This window comes from Pelophylax lessonae (assembly GCF_965119305.1).
Source record: "Pelophylax lessonae genome assembly, chromosome: 5".
Taxonomy (NCBI): domain Eukaryota; kingdom Metazoa; phylum Chordata; class Amphibia; order Anura; family Ranidae; genus Pelophylax; species Pelophylax lessonae.
In genome coordinates, this window is record NC_138772.1 from 140,657,651 (window position 1) to 140,683,397 (window position 25,747).

A 25,747-nucleotide genomic window follows, 5' to 3' on the forward strand; every position below is an offset into this window, starting at 1 on the left:
GTTTCCTGGATATAATCCGCCTTTCAAGTGTCAGTAGGGGGATATTGCAAATTCTAAACCAAAAACAGAACCATGAGAAAAATAATAGCAATTTCCATACATAATATAGTCATTTTAATACAGTATATAGTGTTGCATTTATAAATCAACACTGCTGTGTTTTCCATGGAAACCCCAGCGGGGGAGACAACTTCACACCAACGCAATCCAAAGGGGTAGCAAAAGAGGGGCACCACTAATCCCTCCCGAAAAAGAGAAGGTCATCAAACAGCATTGATCATGGCCAACTTTGTATGATAATACCTAACTAGGAGGAGTGATCGTGGTGGTATGTTATTCTGTTCCAGTGTAGATAGCTGGCTTTTACATCATCTTTAATACTCATTCCTTAACTTTTATTTCCTCCATATCTGAAAATATCCCAGTGATATACTGAACACTATTGTGCCTGTTCATCACAAAGGCTGGCCAGTGACATAGGGTCGACTTTGCTGGCAGAGATCCTGCTGCTGGTGATTCGTCCTAGTGCCCAGAGCAGGAACACTAAAAGGCTGCCTGTCTGTCCCTAAGGTAATTTGTCACTCCCTTTATTAGCAATCAAGATTTATCATTGTTCGGGAGAGTGGTGGAGAAACAAATCACGGTTTAGAACGGAAAACTTAGGGAAAAATGCACAGCCTCTTAGGCTGGCCATACACAGAGCCAATGTCTAACCACAGGTTACAGGAAAGAAATCCGCTCGATTTCCCCTATCAACATAAACAGTGTTGATACCGGAATCCCTTCTGCCAGGCCATTTTTTCCCTGGAGGGGGGGGGAGGCGCGTGGGGGAAGCCATCTCCAATGGGATATAGCAACCACTAGCAATAATCGCAAGAGAATCTGGCAGGCTGGTTATACCCAATTTGATGGATTGATCAACTTAGTACATTGAGCCTGCCCATTAAAGTGATTTTCTAATAAAATAACAAGCACGTTATACTTACCTGCTCTGTGCATTTAGTTTTGCACAGGGCAGCCCTGATCCTCCTCTTCTCGGGTCCCTGGCTGGAGTTCCTGGCCCCTCCCTCCTGTTGAGTGCCCCCACAGCAAGCGGCTTGCTATGGGGGCACCCAAGCTGAGCTGCAGCTCCGTTTGTCAATTCAGCATGGAGCTGCTGTTCAGCCCTGCCCCCCGCTAACTGAGTTTGACAGCTGTGGGAGCCAATGGTGCCACTGCTGTGTCTCAGCCAATCGTGGACATCGTTGGATAGAGAGGGGCTGGATAGAGAGGGGGCTAAGGTAAGTATTAGGGGTGCTAAGGGGAGCTGCTGCACACAGAAGGCTTTTTATCTTAATGCATAGAAAAACTTCTGACTTTACAACACCTTTAATGGTTCAAATCTGGCCGAGATTTGAACCATGTATGGTCGGCCTTCGTGACACTGATGATTTTGTATTTTTGTGGTAGAGACTCTGGTGTGTCATTAGCCTTAAATCTGTCTGATTATGCCCTGCAGACTGAATGAGAGAAATCTGTTGATTCTCCCATTCACATGAAACATTGTGGATGGACAAATCTTACGCTACTGACTGTTGTATTCTGACAGCTGGCACCCGCCCTGTCAGAATGCCTAAATGATCACTGTTCAGCTGACAATTTTCCTCCTGGCTCTTTTGATTTTTAGATTGAAGGATGTCAGGCAGAATTTAACCATGACTATGAACAGACCCTAGGCAACCCAAAGTTAATCCTTTTTTTTATTTTTTTTTATTTTCAACCAGCATTGAATGACAAAAAGTGATTAAATTCCTCCATCCACACATTGGATGTGGATGAAGGAATCCTCCCCTCTGAGCCCTTGTAATATGACAGTGGGAGGAGCTCCTCGCTGTCAGAATCCATTGATCAAAACTGCCAGCTCTAGCGGACATTTTCAAACAGGGCAGTACAAGCACCCTGCCCATACATGGATCGAATTTTAATCCATGTATGGCCGGCTAAACTTCACTCAGTGTATGGCCAGCTAAATGAGATAGGTACTGATGGCCTCTACCAGCCAGTTGTCAGATATCGAATACAATACTGTAATATAGTTTTTATTTTTGTAGACATATACATTTCCCAAGTTTTTTGTCAGTAAATAAATAAGTAATTTACAGTACTTTTAACATACCTTCGCTCACGAAATATATCCAAATCAAGCAAGTACACAAATACCCTTTTACCATTTTTCTTTCTGCTGATGTCCTCTGAGGGCTCTGCTGGGATCCTTAGTTGTAATATCAGTTCAGGTTCCATTGATTAATAAAATGGACACCTACTACATCAAAAGAGGCATTTTGGCATTGTGCTAGTTTGTCATGGAGGATACCACTATCCAGGAAGTAACCTATGGGTAGATTTCAGGTTATCATAGAGGATGCCGCCGTGCACAGAGTAACCTATGGCTAGGTTTTCAACTCTTAACTGTTTACAAAAACATACACTATATTACCAAATGTATTGGGACGCCTGCCTTTACACCAGTCTTAGTCCGCAGGGTTCAATATTAAGTTGGCCCACCCTTTGCAGCTATAACCGACTCATCTCTTCTGGGAAGGCTGTCCACAAGGTTTAGGAGTGTATCTTGGGAATATCTTACCAATCTTCCAGAAGCAAATTTGTGAGGTCAGGCACTGATGTTGAACAAGAAGGCCTGGCTCTCAGTCTGCGCTCTTATTCATCCCAGAGGTGTTTCTATTGGGTTGAGGTCAGGACTCTGTGCAGGCCAGTCAAGTTCCTCCACCCCAAACTCACTCATCTATGTCTTTATGGACCTTGCTTTGTGCACTGGTGCACAGTTATGTTGGAACAGGAAGGGGCTATCCCCAAACTGTTCCCACAAAGTTGGGAGCATGAAATTGTCCAAAATGTCTTGGTATGCTGACACCTTAAGAGTTCCTTTCACTGGAACTAAGGGGCAAAACTCAACCCCTAAAAACAACCTTGCACCATAATCCCCCCTCCACCAAAGATTTAGACCAGTGCACAAAGCAAGGTCCACATGGACATGGATGAGCAAGTTTGAGGTGGAGGAACTTGACTGGCCTGCACAGAGTCCTGACCTCAACCTGATAGAGCACCTTTGAGATTAATTAGAGCACAGATTGCGAGCCAGGCCTTCTCATCCACCTCAGTGCCTGACCTCACAAATGCGCTTCTGGAAGAATCGTCAAACATTCCCATAGACACACTCCTAAACCTTGTGGACAGCCAGTTGAAGCTGTTATAGCTGTAAAGAGTGGGACAACTGAATATTGAACTCTAAGACTGGGATGCCATTAAAATTCATGTGCTTAAGAGCAGGCGTCCCAATATGTTTGTTAAAGCGGAGTTCCACCCAGTGCACATTTAAAAAAAAAAAAATACCCCCGGGACAGTCAGGGCTAGTGCATTTCACAATGGCTAGCCTCTGATCTGTCCCGGGTTGCACTTACCTTTTAGGAGAAATACTTACCTAGAAAAAGTATTCTCCAGCGCTGCCATCTCAGGTGTGGGCAGCTTGAAGCCAGCGCGATCCTCTTCGGCGTCCTCTTCCTTCTTCTTCGGTCCCACGATGCACTGCACCGGCCCCGACGTCACTTCCGGTGCGCGCGCGTCATCCCTCCACAGCTTCTGGGCATGCCCAGAAGCTGTTTAGAGGGGAATGACGCGCGCGCGCCCGAACTGACGTCGGGGCCGGTGCAGGTGAAATGATTCCTGGGAGCGATGACGTTCAGCTCCCAGGAATCATTGCAAATGCCAGGAAGTGACGAATCGCCGCGGCCGCCGAGGGGAGGAAGAAGGAAGTAAGGTGAGTATATTTTCTCTACAAGGTAAGTAAAAAAAAAAAAAAAAATTGCGACTATCCATTTGTTTTTCAGGTGACCCGGAGCGAGAAGATGGAGGTAAGTATAAAATTAGGGTGGAACTCCACTTTAATATAGTGTTTGTTTATATTCAGTATATAAAATAATTTTCATTTTCCTGTCATATTTTACATAATTCTATTTTTAGATCGTGCCATTGGATCTGTTTCCTTTTTATTTTTTAATCCTTTCTGTTATGTAAATCCACCTCACCTCTTAGTTTTTAAGCCGCAGTCTATGTAAACAGTCCCTACTCTCCAGCAATGTAAGCATTACTCACAAAACCTAGTGTACCACATGTTGCCAGCACCTGACTGGCAGTTTACACTGGAAAATGAGTAGATGCCAGGGTGCAGAGTGAATTGTGTGTGACTTGGGTGGTTGTCATACTAACATTCTGCACAGGATACTATATGAAGAATAGCTGGCCTTGAACACCAGCAGTGATTTCATATGTCAGTTTTGCTTTTACTTTCATGTCTGTCAACAAACCTTCTGGCTGCACCAAGTGTGGATCTCCTGCTGTTTGGTGTACTCAGCTGTTGTATGCATTAAGGGCAGGGAATGTAAAAATCGATGAATTGTTCAGCTGATACTTAGGAGAAAAAACATAGTTCATTTGTTCCTAGCTTAGATTACTTAAAGTAATACTATACACACACTGTTTAATTTACATTATCTCTCCTCGTTCTGTATGTGGATGTCTGGATGATGGCACTCATTTCATTATTATACACTTCTTTTAATATAAAAAAAAAAAAAAAAACATACCTTCTTACCTAATCCATATACAGCAGCCACATGACCTGGCTCTTTCCCAACCTGTCTGTAGGGAAACAGTGGCAGGAGGAGCTTCTAGTCCTCTGCAGCTGGTCACAGGTTCAAAATACAGGTCTTTGGAATACAGATTAAAAATAAATAATTAATATTAATAAACTGTTTTAAATTGTCATACAGCTTTAAATTTCAAATCAAATCTTATTATTTTTTTGGCTATAACATGCTGTAGGCAAATTTCTGCCAGTCACAGGCTGTGTCACGCCCCTCCAGCCTGTGTCTTAGAATAGCAGGGAGGCGAAGCCTCCATCAATCAAGATGTAAAATTATTAGAAGTATATTGATTTTTATACTTCTATAGGCATTTATCATGAGTTTGTAGGTTATACTAGGAGCGCCACTATTGTTTTTTTATATTCAGGCTCCTGTAGGGCCTTTGTTGAGGTGCTTGCTTTTTGACATCCGAGTGAGAATGCTTTTGAGATCATTGACCAGTGTTTTTGACCTTGAGCTGACCTATTTCTGGGTGGTAGTAAAGGCAACATCTAACTGTTCTTAGAAACATTCCCTGCCCTCTCTCCTAACTTTTCTGCATTCCCCTTATAAAAAAGATCTGTATAATTGCCTTTCTTTAATCCATTACGATCACATGATTCAGCAGCTCCGGCAGTGCTGTATCTTGGCCTAGGCCAACAAGGCCCAGGCCTAGGGTGGCACTTTACAGGGGGGGCAGCAAAAAGCTGCACCCTGCACAAAAAAACAGCCTCCTCCCAGCACGAAAAGGGTCCCCGTCAGCTTGCGCTACCCTTTTTGTATAGTGCCAGTCTTATGTGGTGAATTGGGTCGGGAGGCAAATCAGTCTGGTACCCCCATAAAGCGGTCACGCTGCTACCTACCAGTATGATAATACCGGCCAGTCAGGACATTTTGACAGACCGCAGGCCGCCGACCACACTTAATACAACTGGCCCGACGGCCGCCAATGCCAATAAGTGTGGCAGTGCAGCTAAATGCTCCGCCTACTCTCCTCTGCCCCCAGGCACTGATGGGCACTCATATGCTGCACTGATGGGCACTCATATGCTGCACTGATGGGCGCTAATAGGCTGTACTGATGGGCACTAATATGCTGCTCTAATGGCCACTGATGAGGCGGCAATGGTGGGTACTGATAAACTGCACTGATGGGCACAAATGAGGCTGCACTGATAAGGCAGCACTGATGGGCACTGATATGCTGCACTAATGGGCACTGATATGCTGCACTGATGGGCACTGATGAGGCTGAACTTATGGGATCTGATGAGGCTGCATTGATAGACTGTGGTTGTGGTCTGTGGTTTACAGGGCAGGTCATAAACAGGAAGGGGTGGGGCCTTTACAGGAAGGGGTGGGTCATATTTAAATTAGGGGGTGCACAAGTTTAGTCAGGCCTAGGGCAGCACAAAACCTAAATACGCCACTGAGCTCCGGCCCCCCTGTGAATTCCTGGAGTTGTGATGTCACCAGACTTGTATAAAGTACTCGAAATTTCTACTTGAGTAAAAGTACAAGTGCTCGATCAAAAAGTGACTTGAGTAGAAGTGGAAGTGCTCACAGAAAAAGTTACTTAAGTAGAATTACTAAAGTATTCAACATTTTTTTTACTTAAGTATTGCAAGTATTTTTTTCAAAAAATTTGCTACTTAAGTACTAAAAGTAAAAAGTACCAGTAGTTTTGAAAAAAAAATTCTACTCAAGTACTGAAAGTAGAAGTACAAGTACTGTGTTATGTAGTTATTAAAGAAAGAAGTCAAAAGTTTGAACATCATATTGTTTTTTATTATTTCAAATGATTTATTCAAATGATTAACCTGTGTTTGTTAGTAGTTTCTTGATGCACTTTAAGCGCTGTAGCACCATTTATTTGTTTGTTTCATATTTTCTTTTTATTGGAAAGATTTGGTATAGCAGCTTTTATTATACACAGCCTTTATTTTCGTATGCGCTGATTTACAAATGACATTATACACATTTTTTTGAGCTTTATGCAACCTGCCATCTACTGTTCTGGCAATGGTAATTTTTTTAAAAGTAACGAGTAACTATGCAGCACAAAAAAAAATACTTGAGTAGAAGTATCGAAATCATCGAAAAAATGTAGTGAAGTAAAAGTAGAAGTAGGAGAAAAAAATTCTACTCTAGGAAAGTACAGATACCGCATTTCGGTACTTAAGTACAGTACTTAAGTAGTTCTACTTCGTTACTATACATCTCTGGATGTCACCCATAGGCTCCCATGGCCCAGCTGTTGTTGGCTCTCCCTCTTCTCCCCTGTAGCAGCCGCTCACTGATACAGGGGAGTGACTGCTGCAGGATCACATGACCGGACCGCAGCAGATTAAAAAAACGTGAGTACTGTGATAGTTGGGGTTGTTAGCTCAGTGAGCCAATGCCTGTTTGAACTCTGGTTTAGTGCTTGATGGCTCACTTTTATTAAACAAATGCAAAGTTCAACAGGAAAAGTAGTTGCCCATCCAAATACGAAAAGGAAAAAAATGCCAAGGCACTTGGCTCTCTCTTCAGCAGCGCCACTGATTAGGCCTTAAACCTTGGTTTTGGGTTGATCCCTCACACATTACCTCCATGTTTCTGGGTCTCTTTCTCAGCTCTCCTGGCTCTCTCAGCCATTTCATTTTCAGCACTCTGCTGCACGGGCCACTCCATTGCCTCTCAATAGGTGTTCTCCTGGCACCCCAGGCTCTCTCACTCCTCTGAGACTTCCAGATTGCCTGAGTCTCCTGGACTCGCCTAGTCATCTCAACTCTCTGTCTCCCAGACTCAGTTAGCTGTCTCCACTCTCTCAGCCCTATGAACAAGGAATCTCTCCTCTAGCATGGGCTGCTGTCTCTTAAATGGAGCATACCTGTCTACTAACGGGAACTCTGCACTATGGTCAGGTCCTTAATTATATGGGCTGTGCGCACCTGCACATACAGCCTACCAGTCTCCTGCAAGATCTGGATTCTGGGCTGGATTCTTTTTCCCTTTCAAAACTCTTCAAAATCTCCAATCTCCAGAACCGAATATAGGCGGTCCCCTGTTTGTTTGGTTACAAACATCCAACTTACAAACGACTCCTACTTACAAACGGAGGGAGACAACAGGAAGTGAGAGGAAATCTCCCCCTAGGAAGGGAAATTCACTCCTATAAGAATTATCATGGGAAAAAAGTGTCTCCACGGAAGCTTTATCACCAATACTGGTTTCCACAATAACCCAAAATATTTAAAAGTCAATTGTCATAGGGACTGAAATTGGAGGTGAAATCTTCTGAACAGGGGCACAGACAGCAAATTAAATGTCACAGGGGTGTTAACCATTCTGTATGCTATCCAAAAAAGGTAAAAATTATTTTTTTGGCTGGAACTACACTTAAAAAAATGTACCTGTTCCGACTTACAAACAAATTCAACTTAAGAACAAACCTAAAGACCCATCTTGTTTGTAACCCGGGGACCGCCTGTACAGGAATAACAAAACCCGGGGAACAATACTACTAGAAGAAAGTAAGGGGAAATCTCCTCCAACAGAGACAGTAATACAAATCAGACAGGGGTTATAGCCTTCACCTACTCTTTTAAAAAATTATTGAAGGCTGATTTAGAAGAAACCCGCACTGCAAGGTTTAACTTCTCGTCTATGTCTAGGGGACTTGGTAAAGCATTTTTACTTACCCAATCCTTCACTCCTTCAGGATCCTCTACGCTGCTAGACTGGTCCCCACAGCCTCCTCTCCCCAATGCTTCAGTGGTCTAAGGTCCTCTTTCGCCACTAAGACCAATGCAGGAACAATGGACTTGAGTATACTGACAGACAGTCCACCATAGAAGCATGGGGGAGTTTCATCCGCTTGGGAGCGAAGAATCCGGTAAGTAAAAGTGCTTTTACTGTCCCCTAGACCTAAACAAGCACTTAGCTCTTACAATCTGGGAGCAGCTCCACTACCAGAGGGGAATTTTAGATTTCGTAGAGTTGGGTTGCTGTTATAAAGTTCTCACTTCCTGTGTTAAAATGTTGTCAGCAGTACAGGAAGTGAGGGTAATCTCCCATACAGAGCACTGGGAGGCAATAAACACCTGCCAGGGGTTCTCTCTACCCAAAAACTAAAAAGAAAAGTTTTGGCCAGCCATACACTGTAATATATTAATGTAATATGTAATATTTTATTTAGCTATTTTTTTGAGACTATCAATGGAACCCTGGCTAGGGAACGTGCCATATACACCTAAAAGCCTTGCTTTTTTCTGTATTCACATTGTGGATGTTTTCATAAAGATTCTATTATCTTGGCAGAATTGGTGCATACATTTTATGAGAATATGGCTGCTGTTGTATCCCTTATTTACTAAAAAGATTTTTTTCTTTCTTGCTTTCCTTCTTTCTTTCTTCTTTGAAGTGCTGTAGCCTATAGAATCCAATTAATTTACTCTGTCAAAGCCAGAATATGATTTTAATTGGTTGCAATGAGTCACTGTTATAGAAAAAAATACTTAGGCGCCATTACACCTGAGCGTATCATTTTTAGACTTTTTTTTCGGGCTTTTTCCAGGCATTTTTGGCAGGTGTTTAGAGGCAGCCATTGACATCTAACAAAAACGCCTGTAATCTGCCAAAAAGTAGCTCATGTACTTTTTTGAGCTTCAGGCGACAAAATGCACAGATGTGAACATGGGCCATTGAAATAAATATGATTTTGCTTGTTGGGCGTTTTGAGACTTCAGAGATGAGCGTTTTATGAGCTGAAATACGCTCAGGTGTGAACAGGGCCATATGAATTCTTGTAAGATATCTGATTTAAGTGGTTGAGCTTCAGAGCATCCTTTGTTGCATATAAAGTTTGCATGCGGTGGTCCCCAGCACATCTGGTTGCTTTCTGCATTCATTTGATTTTGTTGACAATGGCTGCCCTGTGGGGATTTCAGTGTTCGCCTATTCTGGGGAAAAAAAATGTAGTGTAGATGCTAATGGCAACCGCTTCTGAGAACCTTTCTTAGACTCTGCAGTAATGTCAGTTTTTTGATTGTCTGGGAACTGTCACATGCAGTTTAGTGTAATTGCTCTTGCCATGGTACATGTACAGGGAAAGTGAGTTATTACACCTGATATTTTTTATGAGAAGCATGTGAAATCCTAATTATTATTATTAATTATTTAATCTATTAATTATTATTAATTATTATTATTCAACTATTTTCTCTGGATGAAATAAGAATGAGATGAAATCTTTCTGTGGTGCATAAATGATACAGTAAGGCTATTATTCTATTGCCTTGTATTTTTTGTCTTCTGTTTTAGTAGAACACCGTGATGTATATAGTATGTGAACCAGTCCCCTTTGCAGGCAAAGTTATAATTTCCTATAATTAATAGGTAATTATGTAAAGGTATAATTCTTCTAATTACAGAGAACTTTATCAATTACATTAAACTTGCCCTAACAATACATCTAGGCTTGTTGTGGATTCATATGCTAAACCACTTATTATTAATTTTGTTGAGCAAATGAACATAAATCGTTTATTACAAATCGGTTTGATTCATTATACAACACTACATATGAATTACTCATTTATCAGCAGTATTTTTTAATTTATTCCTCTAAAGCCTTGTAAACATGATGAGAATATTTGACAAATGATCGTCCATTTTTACATGCTAGTCTCATATTGAAAATGAAGAGGTTACTAAAGTTATGGGAGTTCTCGTACGACAGAATACAACTTCAGAAGTGATGTAATGTGTTGTATTGTATTGTAATGTGTTCTTTCGTTTCCAAGCATGTGGAGTCTTGCTCTTACGATTTTTACTTTTTTCGGATGAATACTATACTGAATAAACCAAAAGTGTACGTTGTGGTATCGTACCAGAAAAGTTTTCGTGTTTGTCCCTTTGGTAATTTGGGATGAACTGTCGTGATCGGCTCTCGAAAGCTGAGTACTAACAATCAGATTATTATACGATCGATTCAAAAACGATATTTTTCATAGCATTTTCCGATCGCATTTTCTAGGCTTAAAAGTACGTGTAGACATGAACTGATTATCATCTTAGGGCTCTTGCATGCACCGTATAATTCTGTATAGGATCTTGCTGGCAGTAGGATCCTAGGTAAAGCCTGGTCCGTATACTATACAGGATAAAGTGCAAATGAAAACGCAGGCTTATCCTTCCACCTATCATCCATGATTGGTAGGTCTCAGGCCTTCCCTACTGCCTACGTTGCTGGGATGCAAGGGTTTCTGCCACCTAGTTTCCTAGGTTGCTAGGATGCAGGCGGCTCCTTAGTTATCAGGGCTAATAGCATACATTTACGCTAAATGCTGTACACAGGTAAATGTTACAACAAGCGTTTACAGCGTTAAATACAGGCCATACACAGGACAGCGGATGCCAATTTCTCATTTTTACAAGCACCTGAACATCGCTCCCCCCGCCAGAACACTCGGGGCAGCGCTCTTAACCATTGGCTGATCGGGAGGCGGTTGGCAGACCTTTTTCGGTCATTTCCCTTTGACAGTTTTTACTGAAGCGGCCAATGCCTCTCAACATGTGTACAGGGCTTTAAGCTGTCAATTTCAGCAGGATTAAAAAACAATTGCACACATCGAGTGAAACCCATCAGTGAGCTACTATTGCCATCCAATAAACAATGCAATTGTCATAATATCATAACTTCAACCTAATTTACCTTAAAGGGGTAATTCACCTTTACTAAAAAACTGCCTATGTAGGTAAAAGTGCCTGTAGGTAAACTGTGCAGGCCCTGGCTTTAGATGTAGGACATTTATGTACCTCCCAAAGCCTGGCCAAAAAACTCCCAGAGATGGCACCATCCTGCCATATTGGTAAGACGTTAGTGCATTCATACCCCCTTGCCTGCAAAATCCCCCCAATTGAAGTTCTGAGCTCAGCGATGTTGCGATTGAGGAGATAGTGGAGTACACACGTGTGGGGGATTGAGTCTGAGAGCTCGCTGCAGTGATGATTGTGGCAAACAGTAATGGCTGGAAGTTTCTTAGCAACAAGGCAGGACAGGATGATGCCATCTGTTGGTGTTTTTCAGCCAGGGTTTGGGAAGCACATAAATGGCCTACATCTAGAGCAGCCTTTCTCAACCTTTTCAACACAGAGGAACCCTTGAAATAAATTTCTGGTCTCGGGGAGCCCCTGATAAAAATTAAAAATCTACAACTCATGACACATTAGTGTGACGGTCAGTGGGAAGAATGCTCCTTACTCTTGTCATCATTGGGAAGAATTACCCCCTTACAGATAGCTAAAAGGAACAATGGTGTCATTGAGAACTTATCTGAGAGGCAGAAATTGCCCATTGCTCAATGAACCCCTAGCAACCTCAGGAGGAACCCTAGGGTTTCACAGAACCCTGGTTGAGAAACCCTGGTCTATAGCAAGGGCATTTCCTAACTTTAGTCAAAGCTAAATTATTACTTTTTTTTTATATATATACAGGCGCTATGCTGATGCACATTATACAGACATGGGCAACCAATGTCACCATCAAGAAGCAATGATGTGTAGCTGCTGCTAGAGAACTTGTACATAGGCATGAAATGGCTCCAAAGAGACCAATAGGATGCAATAATGGGTTAAAGCACACATGTCAAACACAAGGCCCGCGGGCCAAACCTGGCCCTCCGGGCATTGACAGGTGGCCCTGGCACTCAGTTCTGCAACCAAAACATGGTGAATCTCCATTCTACCACATCCAGCTCTGGCCCTCCGCTCCTTGCTGTCCTTTGCAAACACAGCGGCTCCCGGAAGTAACAGATCCCCGCACAAACTAATGGCAGGGACAGATCTCCAGAATCTGAGAGAGAGAGAACAATCTCTTTGCAAGGCGAGGCAGAGGTACTAGAACCAGGCCGGGTAGAAGAGAGAGATGCAAGAAAGCTTTGGGGGGGGGTTTGGTTGCACACTGTGCATAGTACACCCCTAAACCTTTAACTCTGTACCTAATACACTCCTGAACTCTGCACTCTGTATGTAGCGCACCCCAGATACAACTGGCCCTTTGAGGGCAATCATACTGCTTATGCGGCCCTTTGATTAAATTGAGTTTGACACCCCTGGGTTAAAGAATAAGAAATCAATATTGTATTAAAAAATGACAATTTTTTTTATACCCTGTACTTAAGCAAATAAAATATCAATCAGTTCGGGTTAGGACTACTTTAAGGTGGGAAGATGTTTTGCCTTCGTAGTCTTGAATCCTAAGTGTATTTTGTGTTTCTTGCCCTTTGATTCAGCAGACTTGTAGGCGGTAGATTGGGGCTTATCTCTAGCATACATTACACAGTCCAGTGGAAAGAAGAAAAAAGGGTTCATGTGACAGACAGGTGTGCGTTTTATCAGGTGGAAGGTAACACCAGTGACTAAGGTGTTGCATGCAGGAACGCAGCTGAAATGAGCATATTAAATTCATGACAACCCTGGGAAACATTTCAGAAATCTTTTATAAAGTGAAGTGTGGTTACAAAGATTGTACAATATTCTTATTACTGCAGCTTGAAAATTCAAAAGATGATTGGATGAGGATAAGGAAATAAAAGCATTGTGTTTTGTTATATTCCAGGGCTGAAGATTAGCCAGAAACCCAAGCCATGCCAGTGCCTCCTCCTCCACCTCCTCCGGCACCTCCACCTCCACCGGGTGGGCCACCAGCACCTCCACCATTCTCCCAGGTATGCTTTTATCATATTGCTGGAAAGACGTGAATGTTGTCTTGCTCCTCTGCCGCTGTATACATTCTTATCTTGTTTTATGACACTGCACAGATGAGTCTAGCAGGAGACCTCACCCTAACCAGCTATGGTTACACCAAATATGCACTGTATAGCTTACCTCAGTATATAGTGAGCTATACTTATCAATTCACAGGTTAATCATTGTCTGTCCTGCATATAACAATCGTGGTGTGTTATAGCTTTGTAAGATATTAAATGTTGGTCATGCTGTATAAGGGCCCATTCACATCATGGGTGAGCATGTCCAACACAGTGCCAACGCATAGACAACACAATTTGCCTTATGTCCTATGGTTTTTATTGCCGGTTCACATTAGGTCGCTCCGACTTAGGGGGCGACCTGTGAAGTCGCGTGCAGCGCGACTTCGGCGTGACTTGAACGGACTTCATAAAATGAAGGTCTATGCGGCGCGACTTGCATGGACTTCATAAAATGAAGGTCTATGCAAGTCGCCTCCAGGTCGCCCCGAAGTAGTACAGGACCCTTTTTCTAAGTCGGAGCGACTTGTGTCGCTCCTATTAGAACGGCTCCTGTACTACACAATGGGAGCGTGACGGACCGCGACTTGTCAGGCTGACAAGTCGCGGTCCAAGTCGTATCAGTGTGAACCGACACTCTTTCTGCTTTTTTTTTTTTTCTTTTGTACACTTGCTAATTTTCATGTTTGTTTAGATTGTGTTACTTCTTAAGCCTCGTACACACGTACCGATTGTTGGCCGTGAATTTTCGGCTGCCGCCCGATCGGGCGATTATTCCGACAACTGACTGCGACTTTTTGGCTGAACAAAATCTGGTGTGCATGCTATAAAATTTTTGTTGGCCGTCAGCAGAACGGCCGATTGTTCCTCAGTCAGTACAGATTTCGGCCGACAAAAATCAGTTGAGCAAGACTGGGCATGCTCAGAGAAGAAAAAACACACGAAAAGTAGACCAGAACATGATATCACTTCTGCCGTTGGTTGTTGTTGGCCGACAAAATTTGTGTGCAGTCTAGAGCACATTTCAACCAACACAACAACACTGGACAAAAGACCAACAATCGGTACGTGTGTACGAGGCATTAGGCAGGCCGTAGATTGTGCATTTCTGTGGGTGGAAGGAAAGAAAATTGCTCAATTCCCCAATCTATACAGTCATTGTGGATGGGGGATTCATTCCCGCAGCACTATTGTGTTCTTCCAGCAGGGAGCGTGGGGGGCCTTCCCTGCCGGCAGAACACAATGGTCACTGCTGACAGCTATAGCCACCAAAATTGATCGCATTAACAAAATCTGACATGCTGTTTGTACTGAAGTCGATCAATGGCTCAACTTCAGTACAACCAGCCTGCCCATAGCTGGATCGAATCTCAGCCGGTCCCTGTTAAACAGGCCAAGATTCGATCCATCTGTGGTCGGCTTAAGGCCAAATACATGATGCATTGTGACAAGTGACTGATAATATTAAAGTATAACTAAAGGCAAAACTTTTTTTTTTTTTCGTTTTTGCTTGGGGGGAGAGGGATTAGAATGCCTGTCGGTTTTTATTGCTGTCTGTGCTTCTGTTAGGGAGATTCACCCCCTCTATTTCTCCTGTTTATCCTTGAAAGTGAAAGTAAAAGAAAATCCCACATTTTTGGTTGTCCCCAAAAAAGTAATAGAGGAGAAATCTTCCAATGGGGACACTAGTTCTGGTGACCTGGGGGTCCCAAGGAATTCCCTTAATTTGCAGAGAGTTCCTCTCACCTCCTGTTTGGCTATGGGACAGGAAGTGAAGGGAAATCTCTGTAATGGAGCGGACACAAATGGCAAAAAAAAAATCTCACAGGGGTTATAACCCCTCGTTTTTCTATCCAAAATGAAAGAAAACATTTTGGCTTTAGTTCTACTTTGATGTAAGCTTTGAAAAAGAAATAGACATGCTGGTAGATTATATGGCTTCTGTCAAAATTGTCCTTAGTAGGTGTCTGTATGAATGTGAGTTAGGGACCCTAGGTAGTAAGCTACTTAACCACTTGCCGACCAGCCACAATATATATACCGGGTCGGCTCTATATTGCGTCAAACAAGGTACCTGTGCAATAGCCAGCGGGGTGCGTGAGCGCTTATTGGCCACAGGGGGAGTCAATCAGCGGGTCTTGCGGACGCAATGTCCGCCAGCCACCCATGATCGCTCCCCAGAGAGGTAGAGGTCTGCCGATGTAAACAAGGCAGACCGTCATTCTCTCAGGGATGAACACAGTGATCTTGTGTTCCTACTAAGCAGGAACACGGATCTCTGTGTTCATCCAGTGAGTCCATACCCCACACAGTTAGAAAGCACTCCCTAGGGACACACCTAACTCTTTGATCGCCCCATGTTGTTAACCCCTTCCCTTCCAGTGTCATGAGTACAGTAAGAGTGCATATTTTTGGCACTGATAACTGTAAAATCACTGGTTCCCAAAAAAGCGTCAAAGGTGTCAGTTAGGTGTCCAATTTGTCCATTGCAATGTTGCAGTCCCACTAAAAATCACCGCCATTGCTAGTAAAAAAAAAGAAAAAAAAAAAGCCCTAAAAATATCCCATTGTTTGTAGATGCAATACCTTTTGCACAAACCAATCAATATACGCTTATTGGGATTTTTCTTTTACCAAAATTATGTAGCAGAATACATGTTGGCCTAAATTGATGAAGAAATTCAATTTTTTTTTTTATTGGATATGTTGTATAGCAGAATGTAAAAAGTATTGTATTTTTTTCAAAATTGTCTGTCTTTTTTAGTTTCTAGAGCAAAAAATAAAAACCGCATCAAATACCACCAAAAGAAAGCTCTATTTGTGGGAAAAAAAGATCATTAATTTTTTTTTGGGTTACAGCATCGCTCGACCACGCAATTGTCAGTTAAAATAACGCAGTGCTGTATCGCAAAAAATGGCCTGATCATTAAGGGGGTAAAGCCTTCCAGTCCAGAAGTGGTTAAGGACCACACCATAGCAGATTTTCTGCTACAGGGCAGCTCTCCTGTGCAGAATCATGTACATAAACATATTAATGCACTTCCGCCTGCAGGGGGCACGCGTAATCACAGCAGAAGCTGATCTGCAGGTGCCGGGCACTGGATATACAACGGCACCCGGCGATCGCCAATAATACACATAGAACGGAGATCTGCCTAGGTAAACAAGGCAGATCTCCATTTTGACGAGAAAGGGATGGATTTGGTGTTCCTGCAAAGCAGGCATAAAATCCGTCACTTCCCCTAGTAAAAGCACCTCACATAGTTCACAAAGACACTGGCTAGGACCACATTTAACCCTTTGATCACCCTAGATGTTTAACCCTTCCCAGCCAGTGTCATTAGTACAGTGACAGTGCATATTTTTAGCACTGATCACTGTATTAGTGTCACTGGTTCCCGCAAAGTGTGAAAGGTGTCAGTTAGTGTCCAATTGGCCTTGGCAATATCGCAGTCCCGATATGTCGCTCAGTCTTTTTTTGTTTATACCGCAAAAAAAAAAATATGCAGTGGTAAACAAACACCACCAAAAGAATGCTATATTTGAAGAAAAAAAAATACCTAAATTTTATTTGGGTACAGCGTTGCCCGACCGCGATATTGTCAGTTAAAATAATGCAGTGCTGTAACACAAAAAATGGCCTGGTCAGGAAGTCACATAAAAAGATATTATAAAATATTTACATAAATGTGAGGGGTGTACTCACTTTTGTGAGATACTGTATGTACAGTATCTGACAAAAGTGAGTACCCCTCACATTTTTGTAAATATTTTATTATACCTTTTCATATGAAAACACTGAAGAAATAACACTTTGGTACAATGTATAGTAGTGAGTGTACAGCTTGTATAACAGTGTAAATTTCCTGTCCCCTCAAAATAACTCAACACACAGCCATTAATGTCTAAACTGCTGGCAACAAAAGTGAGTACAAAATAAATAATTTATTAAAAATTTGAATAAAAATAGAATCAAAAGTAGTCTGGTGTAAATCTTCACGCTTTTTTTAACAAGCATTTTGGTGCTGTTGTGCAGCAAAACATGCGTTTTTCCTAGCAGCATTTGGGGTGCCAGTAACAATTAATGGCACCGCAAGTGCCACCAGTGTTTTTTTTTTGCACATTCCCAGTACTTTTGCAGAAACGCACGGTTCTGTGCGCGCTTCCAGAACACAAAGGTGTGTATGGGGCCTAAGACCCCCTTCACACTAAGGCACTTTTCAAGCGCTTTGGCAGATGAAAACCTATTCCCAATAAAATCAATGAATGCTTTCATACTGGAGCAGTGAGAAAAATCCTGCAAGCAGCATCTTTTGAGCATGTTTGAAGCGCTAAAATTGCCTCAAAAATTCCCTTTTCCATTGAAAAGAATAGGAAGCGCCTTAAAAGCTCTTCAAAAGCGCCTGAAAAGGGCCAGAAAACCGCTCAGTGGTTTACTGGCAGATTAGAAGCGCCTCAGTGTGAAAAGGCTCTGAGCCCCGGTTCACACTATTGCGATGCGGGAACCAGCGCGATTGCAGTGCAGGTTCCCGCATCGCATCTCCCTCGCAGGCAGTTTGCACTGGCCTCTGCAAACCGCAATGGTGTCAATACAAAGTTAATGACAACCCCAGATTGGTTCGCAGATCGAACTGTGAATTTGAACAGGAATTTGATCACATGGGTGTGAAAACCCATGCGATCCTATTCCAGTGCGGGGAAAAAAAAGGTTCCTGCAGCATTTTTGTGCGAATGCAATGCGAGTCCAGCCATGCAAAGTGTATGGCTAAATTCGCATCGAGCAGACATCGCATGTGATGTTTGTGTTCGCAATAGTGTGAACCCAGGCTTAAAGTGCATTTCCACTTTGCAATCAAATTGAGGTAACGCCAACTTTATATTTGTTATATGTTATATTATATGTTATATATTCACATAGCATACCTTTTTAAATAAATATTTATAGTTTGCATCTTCCCTTTTTTTTTCAATGCTCTTTTCTGAAAAATCTAGGAACAATCCTACTAGTTCTCTTTTTTATGAGTGGTCTTGAAAGCTGTTTGCTATAATTAACCCATTAGCAAAGTGTGACATCATCATTTGATTTTGTAAGGGCAGCAGAAGTGGGGTAGATTGGGGAATTTCGCTGGGAATATCGTACCCACTGAAACATCCAAACATCAGTTATGATTTCAGTTGGCCTTTAATGCAGAAGTAAACCCATCAATTTAATGGTTTAAATGCTGGAAATGCTAACTGTCACATTTAGTGAGCAAACTGTTAAACCATCCAATGGTCGGAGTCATAACTGATCACATGTGCAGCATCGTGGCAGTTGAAGAATAAACAGAGGCCAAGATGGCAGCTTCCTTGGCTGAAAATGAAAGGATGGTTTACTTCCACTTTAAATTGACATTAAAAAAAAAAAAGAGCATGGGCCGTTTAACAGCCGTGATGCAATATGTTTGGGAAGTCGCTGTGAAATACTTGACTTGAAGTGGCAGGTGACGGTTCCCCATGTGAGTGCTGGTTTTGTAAACATTTTTCAGTTTCCTCTCCATTACTGGCAGTTGTTGCAGTTCGCTGTGAAAACAGTGACTTTAGCACTTTAGTTTCTTGAATAGAATCCCGGTTTGAAGTCCCCTCTCATATAACAGAGGAATGTGGCAGATGGTTCCGCCTGTTGTTGCTGCAGTTGTCTGGTGACACGGTAATGGATATTCATGTGCAGCTTTTTGTTCCATCTTCTTGTAGATTTACGTACAAATATAGTCTTTTCTTGAGAGTCACAATAGACATTTGTTCCACTATGTGCAAAACAGATTTACCAGCCAAATGATATGTTGGCTGTTGGGCACAGGATGCTGCCTACTATTTCTTTATTTTACTCATTATTTCCATGTTTATATAGCCAAAGGAAGTAACTCTCAGAACAGAAACCATGCAAATGATGTGGGACTCAGCAATATCAAGAGCCAAAAATTTCTGACTGTACAATGAGTTTTTCTGGCAGTTATATTATTTTGTAAATGATTGTGGATAATATTAATTAAAGTGGTAATAAAGTCCACTAAAAAAATGTATACAAACAGGCCCCTGCAGGTTTATGCCATAATGTGCTAGTATACACAGTATACTAGTACCTGTGGTGGCTGGTGCCCCATCAGTCGGGGGTAAGGGGGGGGCGGCGGGCAGCAGACAGACCCCCCATTACCCCAGCCCGCACCACCATATCCCCCCATGCCAGTTTACTTACCTTGCTTTGTGGAACTGACAGACAGCGGCGGGCTCCCCCTTGTCTCCTCCCTCCTTCTTGGCCAATAGGATGCCTTCTCCTTTCGGCCAATCGGAAAACAGGTCTCAGGACCCGCTTCCTGATTGGCCGGAAGGAGAATCAGTGTGGCAATAGCGAATATTCATTCGCTATTGTCACACAACTGGGTGTACTCAGATCGCAGTGCTCTGCGTCCCAAGCCCACCCCTTTTTTGAAGCCTATTAGAGCCTCTTGCTCTAATCACGTGCTTAAGAAAAAAAAAAAAATCCCCCATTGGAATCCATGCATCTGGCGCCCTGCATGTAGATTAGGGGGCCGGATGAATGGATAGGGGGTGCGGCGCCCCTGCACCGCCAATGGACTGGCCGCCACTGACTAGCACATTACGAAACACTTACCTGCCAAAGGATGCCCTCCAGCGCTGCGTTGTCAATGCCTGGATCCTCCTATCTTCTCCCAGTCTTCCTCCTGGGTTCGCTCTGTTTGGCCGCTTGAATGGCTGGGCCATGATGATGTCACTTGAACGCATGTGCTTTGGAGTTACATCATCAATGCGCAGAGCAAGCAGGTGCTGCAAATGAACTCTGAGATGACTATAGGAGCCTATAGGTGGCGCCATCGCTTCCAGGCATAACGAGCCGTTGTAAGGCGCTCTCTCCTCTCCTCTACAGCTGCCACTGGCTGACACACGGTAGATTTGACCAGAGTGTTTTATAGCAGAAAGTAAAAAATATATTTTTTTTCAGAATAGTCTTTTTTTTTTTTCTTTTATATTTATAGCGCAAAAAATAAAAATCAGAGGTGATCAAATACCAGCAAATAAAAGCTCTATTTGTGGGAAAAAAAGGGCATCAATTTTTTATTTGGGTACAGCGTCGCACGACTGCGCAATTGTCAGTTAAAGTAACGCAGTGCCGTATCGCAAAAAATGACCTGGTCATTAAAGGGGAAAACCTTTCCGGTCCAGAAGTGGTTAAGCTTTGACAAAAAAACCTGGAAGCTGATTGGTTTCTATGCAGAGCTGCACCAGATTTTGCACTCTCCAGTTTTAGTAAATCAACCACATTGCTACTTGGAAATTCTGAAAAGGTTACAGGAATATGTTTAGAGGAAAAGCCGGGAACTCTGGCCTGACCGGAACTCTCCACCATAACAATGTTCCTGAAACATTGCTCCTCCTTTTTTTTTCATTCTGGGAATTAAATTGTCACACCTCATAAGGTGGCTGAAATAGTTTTCTTTATTTCAGACTTTTTCTCCTTTCTTTACACCTGGTGATCCTGCCAGTAATACAGTTCCTAGGGTGACAACCCTTACTCACTGTACTATATCTATAGAGGAGCAGATTTGTCACCATAGGACAGGAAGTGTGTTTTCTACTACTATGAAGTAGAGAGGGGTTGGAATACCTGTCCGTTCTGATGACTGCTATCAGGGAGTGAAAGTGAAGGGACATGCTAGATTTTCAGTTGTCACCAGAACAGGAAAAGAGGGGAAATTTTCCAATGGGCACACTAGATCTGATGACCCTGATGAGAACCAGGGATTGCAGTCACTTTGGAGGGATTCCTCCCACTTCTTGTTGTGGATATGGGACAGGAAGTGAGGGGACATTTATCCAATGGGACACAGATGGAAAAAAAAGCAGTATATGGATTCCTTTTGTTCAGCCTGCAGGCTGAATGAAGGAGATCTAACCGATTCTTCTATCCAAGCCAAACAGCGCCAAAGGGAGGGTTGGCAACAATCAATGCCAGTTTTTTCTCTGATCTTCACTCCCCTTTCCTCTGAGATGATTCTATTATCTTTTTGTGTCTCATTTGGCACAGGTACAAGAATGTGAATTGTAAATTGGTGACTTCCTCATTCTAGGTTTCAATAATTAACATTTATGATTAATCATCAAACATTGTGAGAATTTATAAGAACCTAGAAGTTAATAAAATATATGGTACTTGGATAGTCAATATTAATCAAGAGGAAAAGGGTTTTTGTTTTTATTTTTTGTTGTTGTTTTTATTTTTTGTTGTTGTGTTTTGTTTATACTTTTACTAAAGATTCATTCTTATATGAGGGATAAGAGCTGGTCCACACAGGCGCGACCCGACTTTGCCGGGCGACCTGTGAAGTTGCGGTGCGCAGCTCACACCGCCACCTCGGAGCGGCATGCACGGACTTCATATCATTGAAGTCAATGCAGGTCGCCCCAAAGTAGCTCAGGACCCTTTTTCTAAGTCGGAGCGACTTGTGTCGCTCCTATTAGAACGGGTCCTGTGCTAATCTATGGCAGGCAACCCGCGGCGACTTGTCAGGCGACCAGGTCGCCTGACAAGTTGCCCCAGTGTGAACCGGCTCTAAATGTAGGCTGTTGATTTTCTGGGCCACGGCCCTATATTAGGTTACATATGCTTGCAGATTGGTAATATACTACACTTTACATGCATATATGAATGCAATGTAAAGTAAAAGTAGTATTAAACCCACTTTATAAAAAACTTGCTGACAGGCAGAGTTTATGTGACAGAAGAGACCCTATCGGTCTCCTCTGTCATAATGCTTCCCCTGCCTGTCAGCTGTAATGTACAGTGAGCCGTACATTTACAGCACCCGCTGTGTGCCGCAGTGATAGGACTCAAATGCACATGCATGGGAGTGACGTCATCACGTCCCAGCCATTCAAGTGGCTGAAAAGCAGGAACACAAAAGGAAGAATAAAGCATTCTGGACCCACTAGATCAGGGGTCTTCAAACTATGGCCCTCCAGTTGTTCAGGAACAAAAATTCCCATCATGCCTAGTCATATCTGTAAATGTCAGAGTTTTACAATGCCTCATGGGATGTGTAGTTCCGCAACAGCTGGAGGGTCGTAGTTTGAGGATCCCTGCACTAGATGAATGATAGTGCAGCTCTGGAGGGCACATTATGACAGGTAAGTATGTCATAATGTAAAAATATGCATACTAGCACATTATGGCATATCCCACCTTAGGGCGATTGTACCTGGAAAAAAAAAAATTTAATACTGCTTTAAGTACTCTAAGAGTAAAATTCTCACCCCTCGATAGCCACTCTCCCCATGATTAAGTCCTGCTGTGGGTGAAATGCATCATACAGTAGGTGTAGGTCCGGGGGGAGTGTGCTGTCATTGCAATAAACCTTGGTTGGAATTGAACATCTTCGGTGCACAGCCAGTTGACTGGATAGCGGAATGTAGTAGAGAAAGAGCAGACTCCAGGACCATGGCACCTGTCTGATTGCAGGGAATTGAAGAGGACACAGGCTGGCTTATGAGCAGTGAATAGGAGTTGGGCTCATCTAATAGAGTTGAACACTTCCCATCCTAACAAAGGGTTAAAAGTTTAGCGGACAGACTTAAGCCAGCCATGCATGGTTGTAAATTCAGCAGGGACCAGCCAAATTTCAATCCATTTATGGGCGGATTGGTTGTGCAGAAGTCGATCTACTGATCAACTTCTGTACAAGGAGCCTGCAAGGTTTGTCCTAATCAATCAGTGCCACCAACTATAGCCCATAGCAAGTCTCCCCACTGTCAGAATACAGTAACTCAGCAGGAGGGATTTTCTCCATCCACATCGAGTGTGTAGATGGAGGAATTTGGTCTTTTTTTGGGGGGGGGGGGGGGAGAATGTTCACTCTGACATTGTTCAAAAAACCAGCCAGCCATGACACCAAAAAAAAAAGGATCCTGTGTGAATGGGAACACATAACAAGCACATAGAAAGGGGGTTCTCAAATATGATGGAAAAAGTGTGGCCAAAGCTGAATGCACTCCCACTCATGTGCGGAATGACGTCACCCTGCTCTGCCAATGAAAGCAGCTGGCGATTGAGACCTTTAAACCGGCGGGGAGCTTTAGGATGCCGCATGGCTGGATCCAAGGTGAGTATAGTTCCACTTTAAATACACTTCAAATTCTACTTTAAGGGAGTGAACTGAGCAGGGTTAATAACACTGCTTGGTTTCAGTGCAGCAAAGGAAGTATTGCAGAGGAAGTTCTAAGCTCACTGGACTTCTGGCAGCATCAAAAAGTAATGTTTTGTACTTGCAGTGTTAAAGAGACAAAATATGGTAAATAGGTATGTATTGCAGAGTTATACAGATTTTTTTTTTTGTCTTGACCTACACCTAACATAAAGTCAGGTCCATAAATATTGGGACATCGACAAAATTCTAATCTTTTTGGCTCCATATACACCACCACATGGATTTGAAATGAAACAAACAAGATGTGCTTTAACTGCAGACTTTCAGCTTTAATTTTAGAGTATTTACATCCAAATCAGGTGAACGGTGTAGGAATTACAACAGTTTGTATATATGCCTCCCACTTTTTAAGGGACCAAAAGTAATGGGACAGATTAACAATCGTAAATCAAACTTTCACTTTTTAATACTTGGTTGCAAATCCTTTGCAGTCAATTACAGCCTGAAGTCTGGAACGCATAGACATCACCAGACGCTGGGTTTCATCCCTGGTGATGCTCTGCCAGGTGATCCCTGGTGATGCTCTACTGCAACTGTCTTCAGTTCCTGCTTGTTCTTGGGGCATTTTCCCTTCAGTTTTGTCTTCAGCAAGTGAAATGCATGCTGAATCGGATTCAGGTCAGGTGATTGACTTGGCCATTGCATAACATTCCACTTCTTTCCCTTAAAAAACTCTTTGGTTGCTTTCGCAGTATGCTTCGGGTCATTGTCCATCTGCACTGTGAAGCGCCGTCCAATGAGTTCTGAAGCATTTGGCTGAATATGAGCAGATATTATTGCCCAAAGCACTTCAGAATTCATCCTGCTGCTTTTGTCAGCAGTCACATCATCAATAAATACAAGAGAACCAGTTCCATTGGCAGCCATACATGCCCATGCCATGACACTACCACCACCATGCTTCACTGATGAGGTGGTATGCTTTGGATCATGAGCAGTTCCTTTCCTTCTCCATACTCTTCTCTTCCCATCACTCTGGTAAAAGTTGATCTTGGTCTCATCTGTCCATAGGATGTTGTTCCAGAACTGTGATGGCTTTTTTAGATGTTGTTTGGCAAACTCTAATCTGGCCTTCCTGTTTTTAAGGCTCACTAATGGTTTACATCTTGTGGTGAACCCTCTGTATTCACTCTGGTGAAGTCTTCTCTTGATTGTTCACTTTGACACACATACACCTACCTCCTGGAGAGTGTTCTTGATCTGGCCAACTGTTGTGAAGGGTGTTTTCTTTACCAGGGAAAGAATTCTTCGGTCATCCACCACAGTTGTTTTCCATGGTCTTCCGGGTCTTTTGGTGTTGCTGAGCTCACCGGTGTATTCTTTCTTTTTAGGATATTCCAAACAGTTGATTTGGCCACACCTAATGTTTTTGCTATCTCTCTGATAGGTTTTTTTTTTTTTTCAGCCTAATGATGGCTTGCTTCACTGGTAGTGACAGCTCTTTGGATCTCATATTGCGAGTTGACAGCAACCGATTCCAAATGCAAATAGCACACTTGAAATTAACTCTGGGCCTTTTATCTGCTCCTTGTAAATGGGATAATGAGGGAATAACACACACCTGGCCATGGAACAGCTGAGCAGCCAATTGTCCCATTACTTTTGGTCCCTGATAAAAAGTGGGAGGCACATATACAAACTGTTGTAATTCCTAAACCTTTCACCTGATTTGGATGTAAATACCCTCAAATTAAAGCTGAAAGCCTGCAGTTAAAGCACATCTTGTTTGTTTAATTTCAAATCCATTGTGGTGGTGTATAGAGCCAAAAAGATTAGAATTGTGTCGATGTCCCAATATTTATGGACCTGACTGTAACATTTCTCTAACTAATAGAAAATAAGAATTTTACAATGAAAATCAAAACTAAGACCCATGTACTTTCTGACTGTCAGAAACCAGGTTGAATCCTTGCATTGGTTATTAACCACTTTACCGCTGCTCATTAGAGTTCTACTGCGTCAAAGAGGCTCGATAACGTCTGGCGACGTAGACCTACGTCGCCAGACATTCCCCTCTATTCAGTCGCAGCCGGAGTCGGGCCAGGGGAGGAGCGGC

At 42.7% G+C, this 25,747-nt stretch overlaps 1 protein-coding gene across 2 annotated transcripts in view; it reads left to right on the forward strand.

Moving 5' to 3' along the window:
- The window catches only part of WIPF3 (WAS/WASL interacting protein family member 3), a 118,486-nt gene that overhangs the window by 31,327 nt on the left and 61,412 nt on the right, over positions 1 to 25,747 (forward strand). For both annotated transcript variants that reach the window (XM_082259585.1, XM_082259586.1), the window contains exon 2: positions 13,282 to 13,390. In XM_082259585.1, the coding sequence (XP_082115711.1) occupies positions 13,310 to 13,390 (81 nt within the window). In that variant the 5' untranslated portion in view covers positions 13,282 to 13,309. The remainder of the gene's footprint in view (positions 1 to 13,281; positions 13,391 to 25,747) is intronic.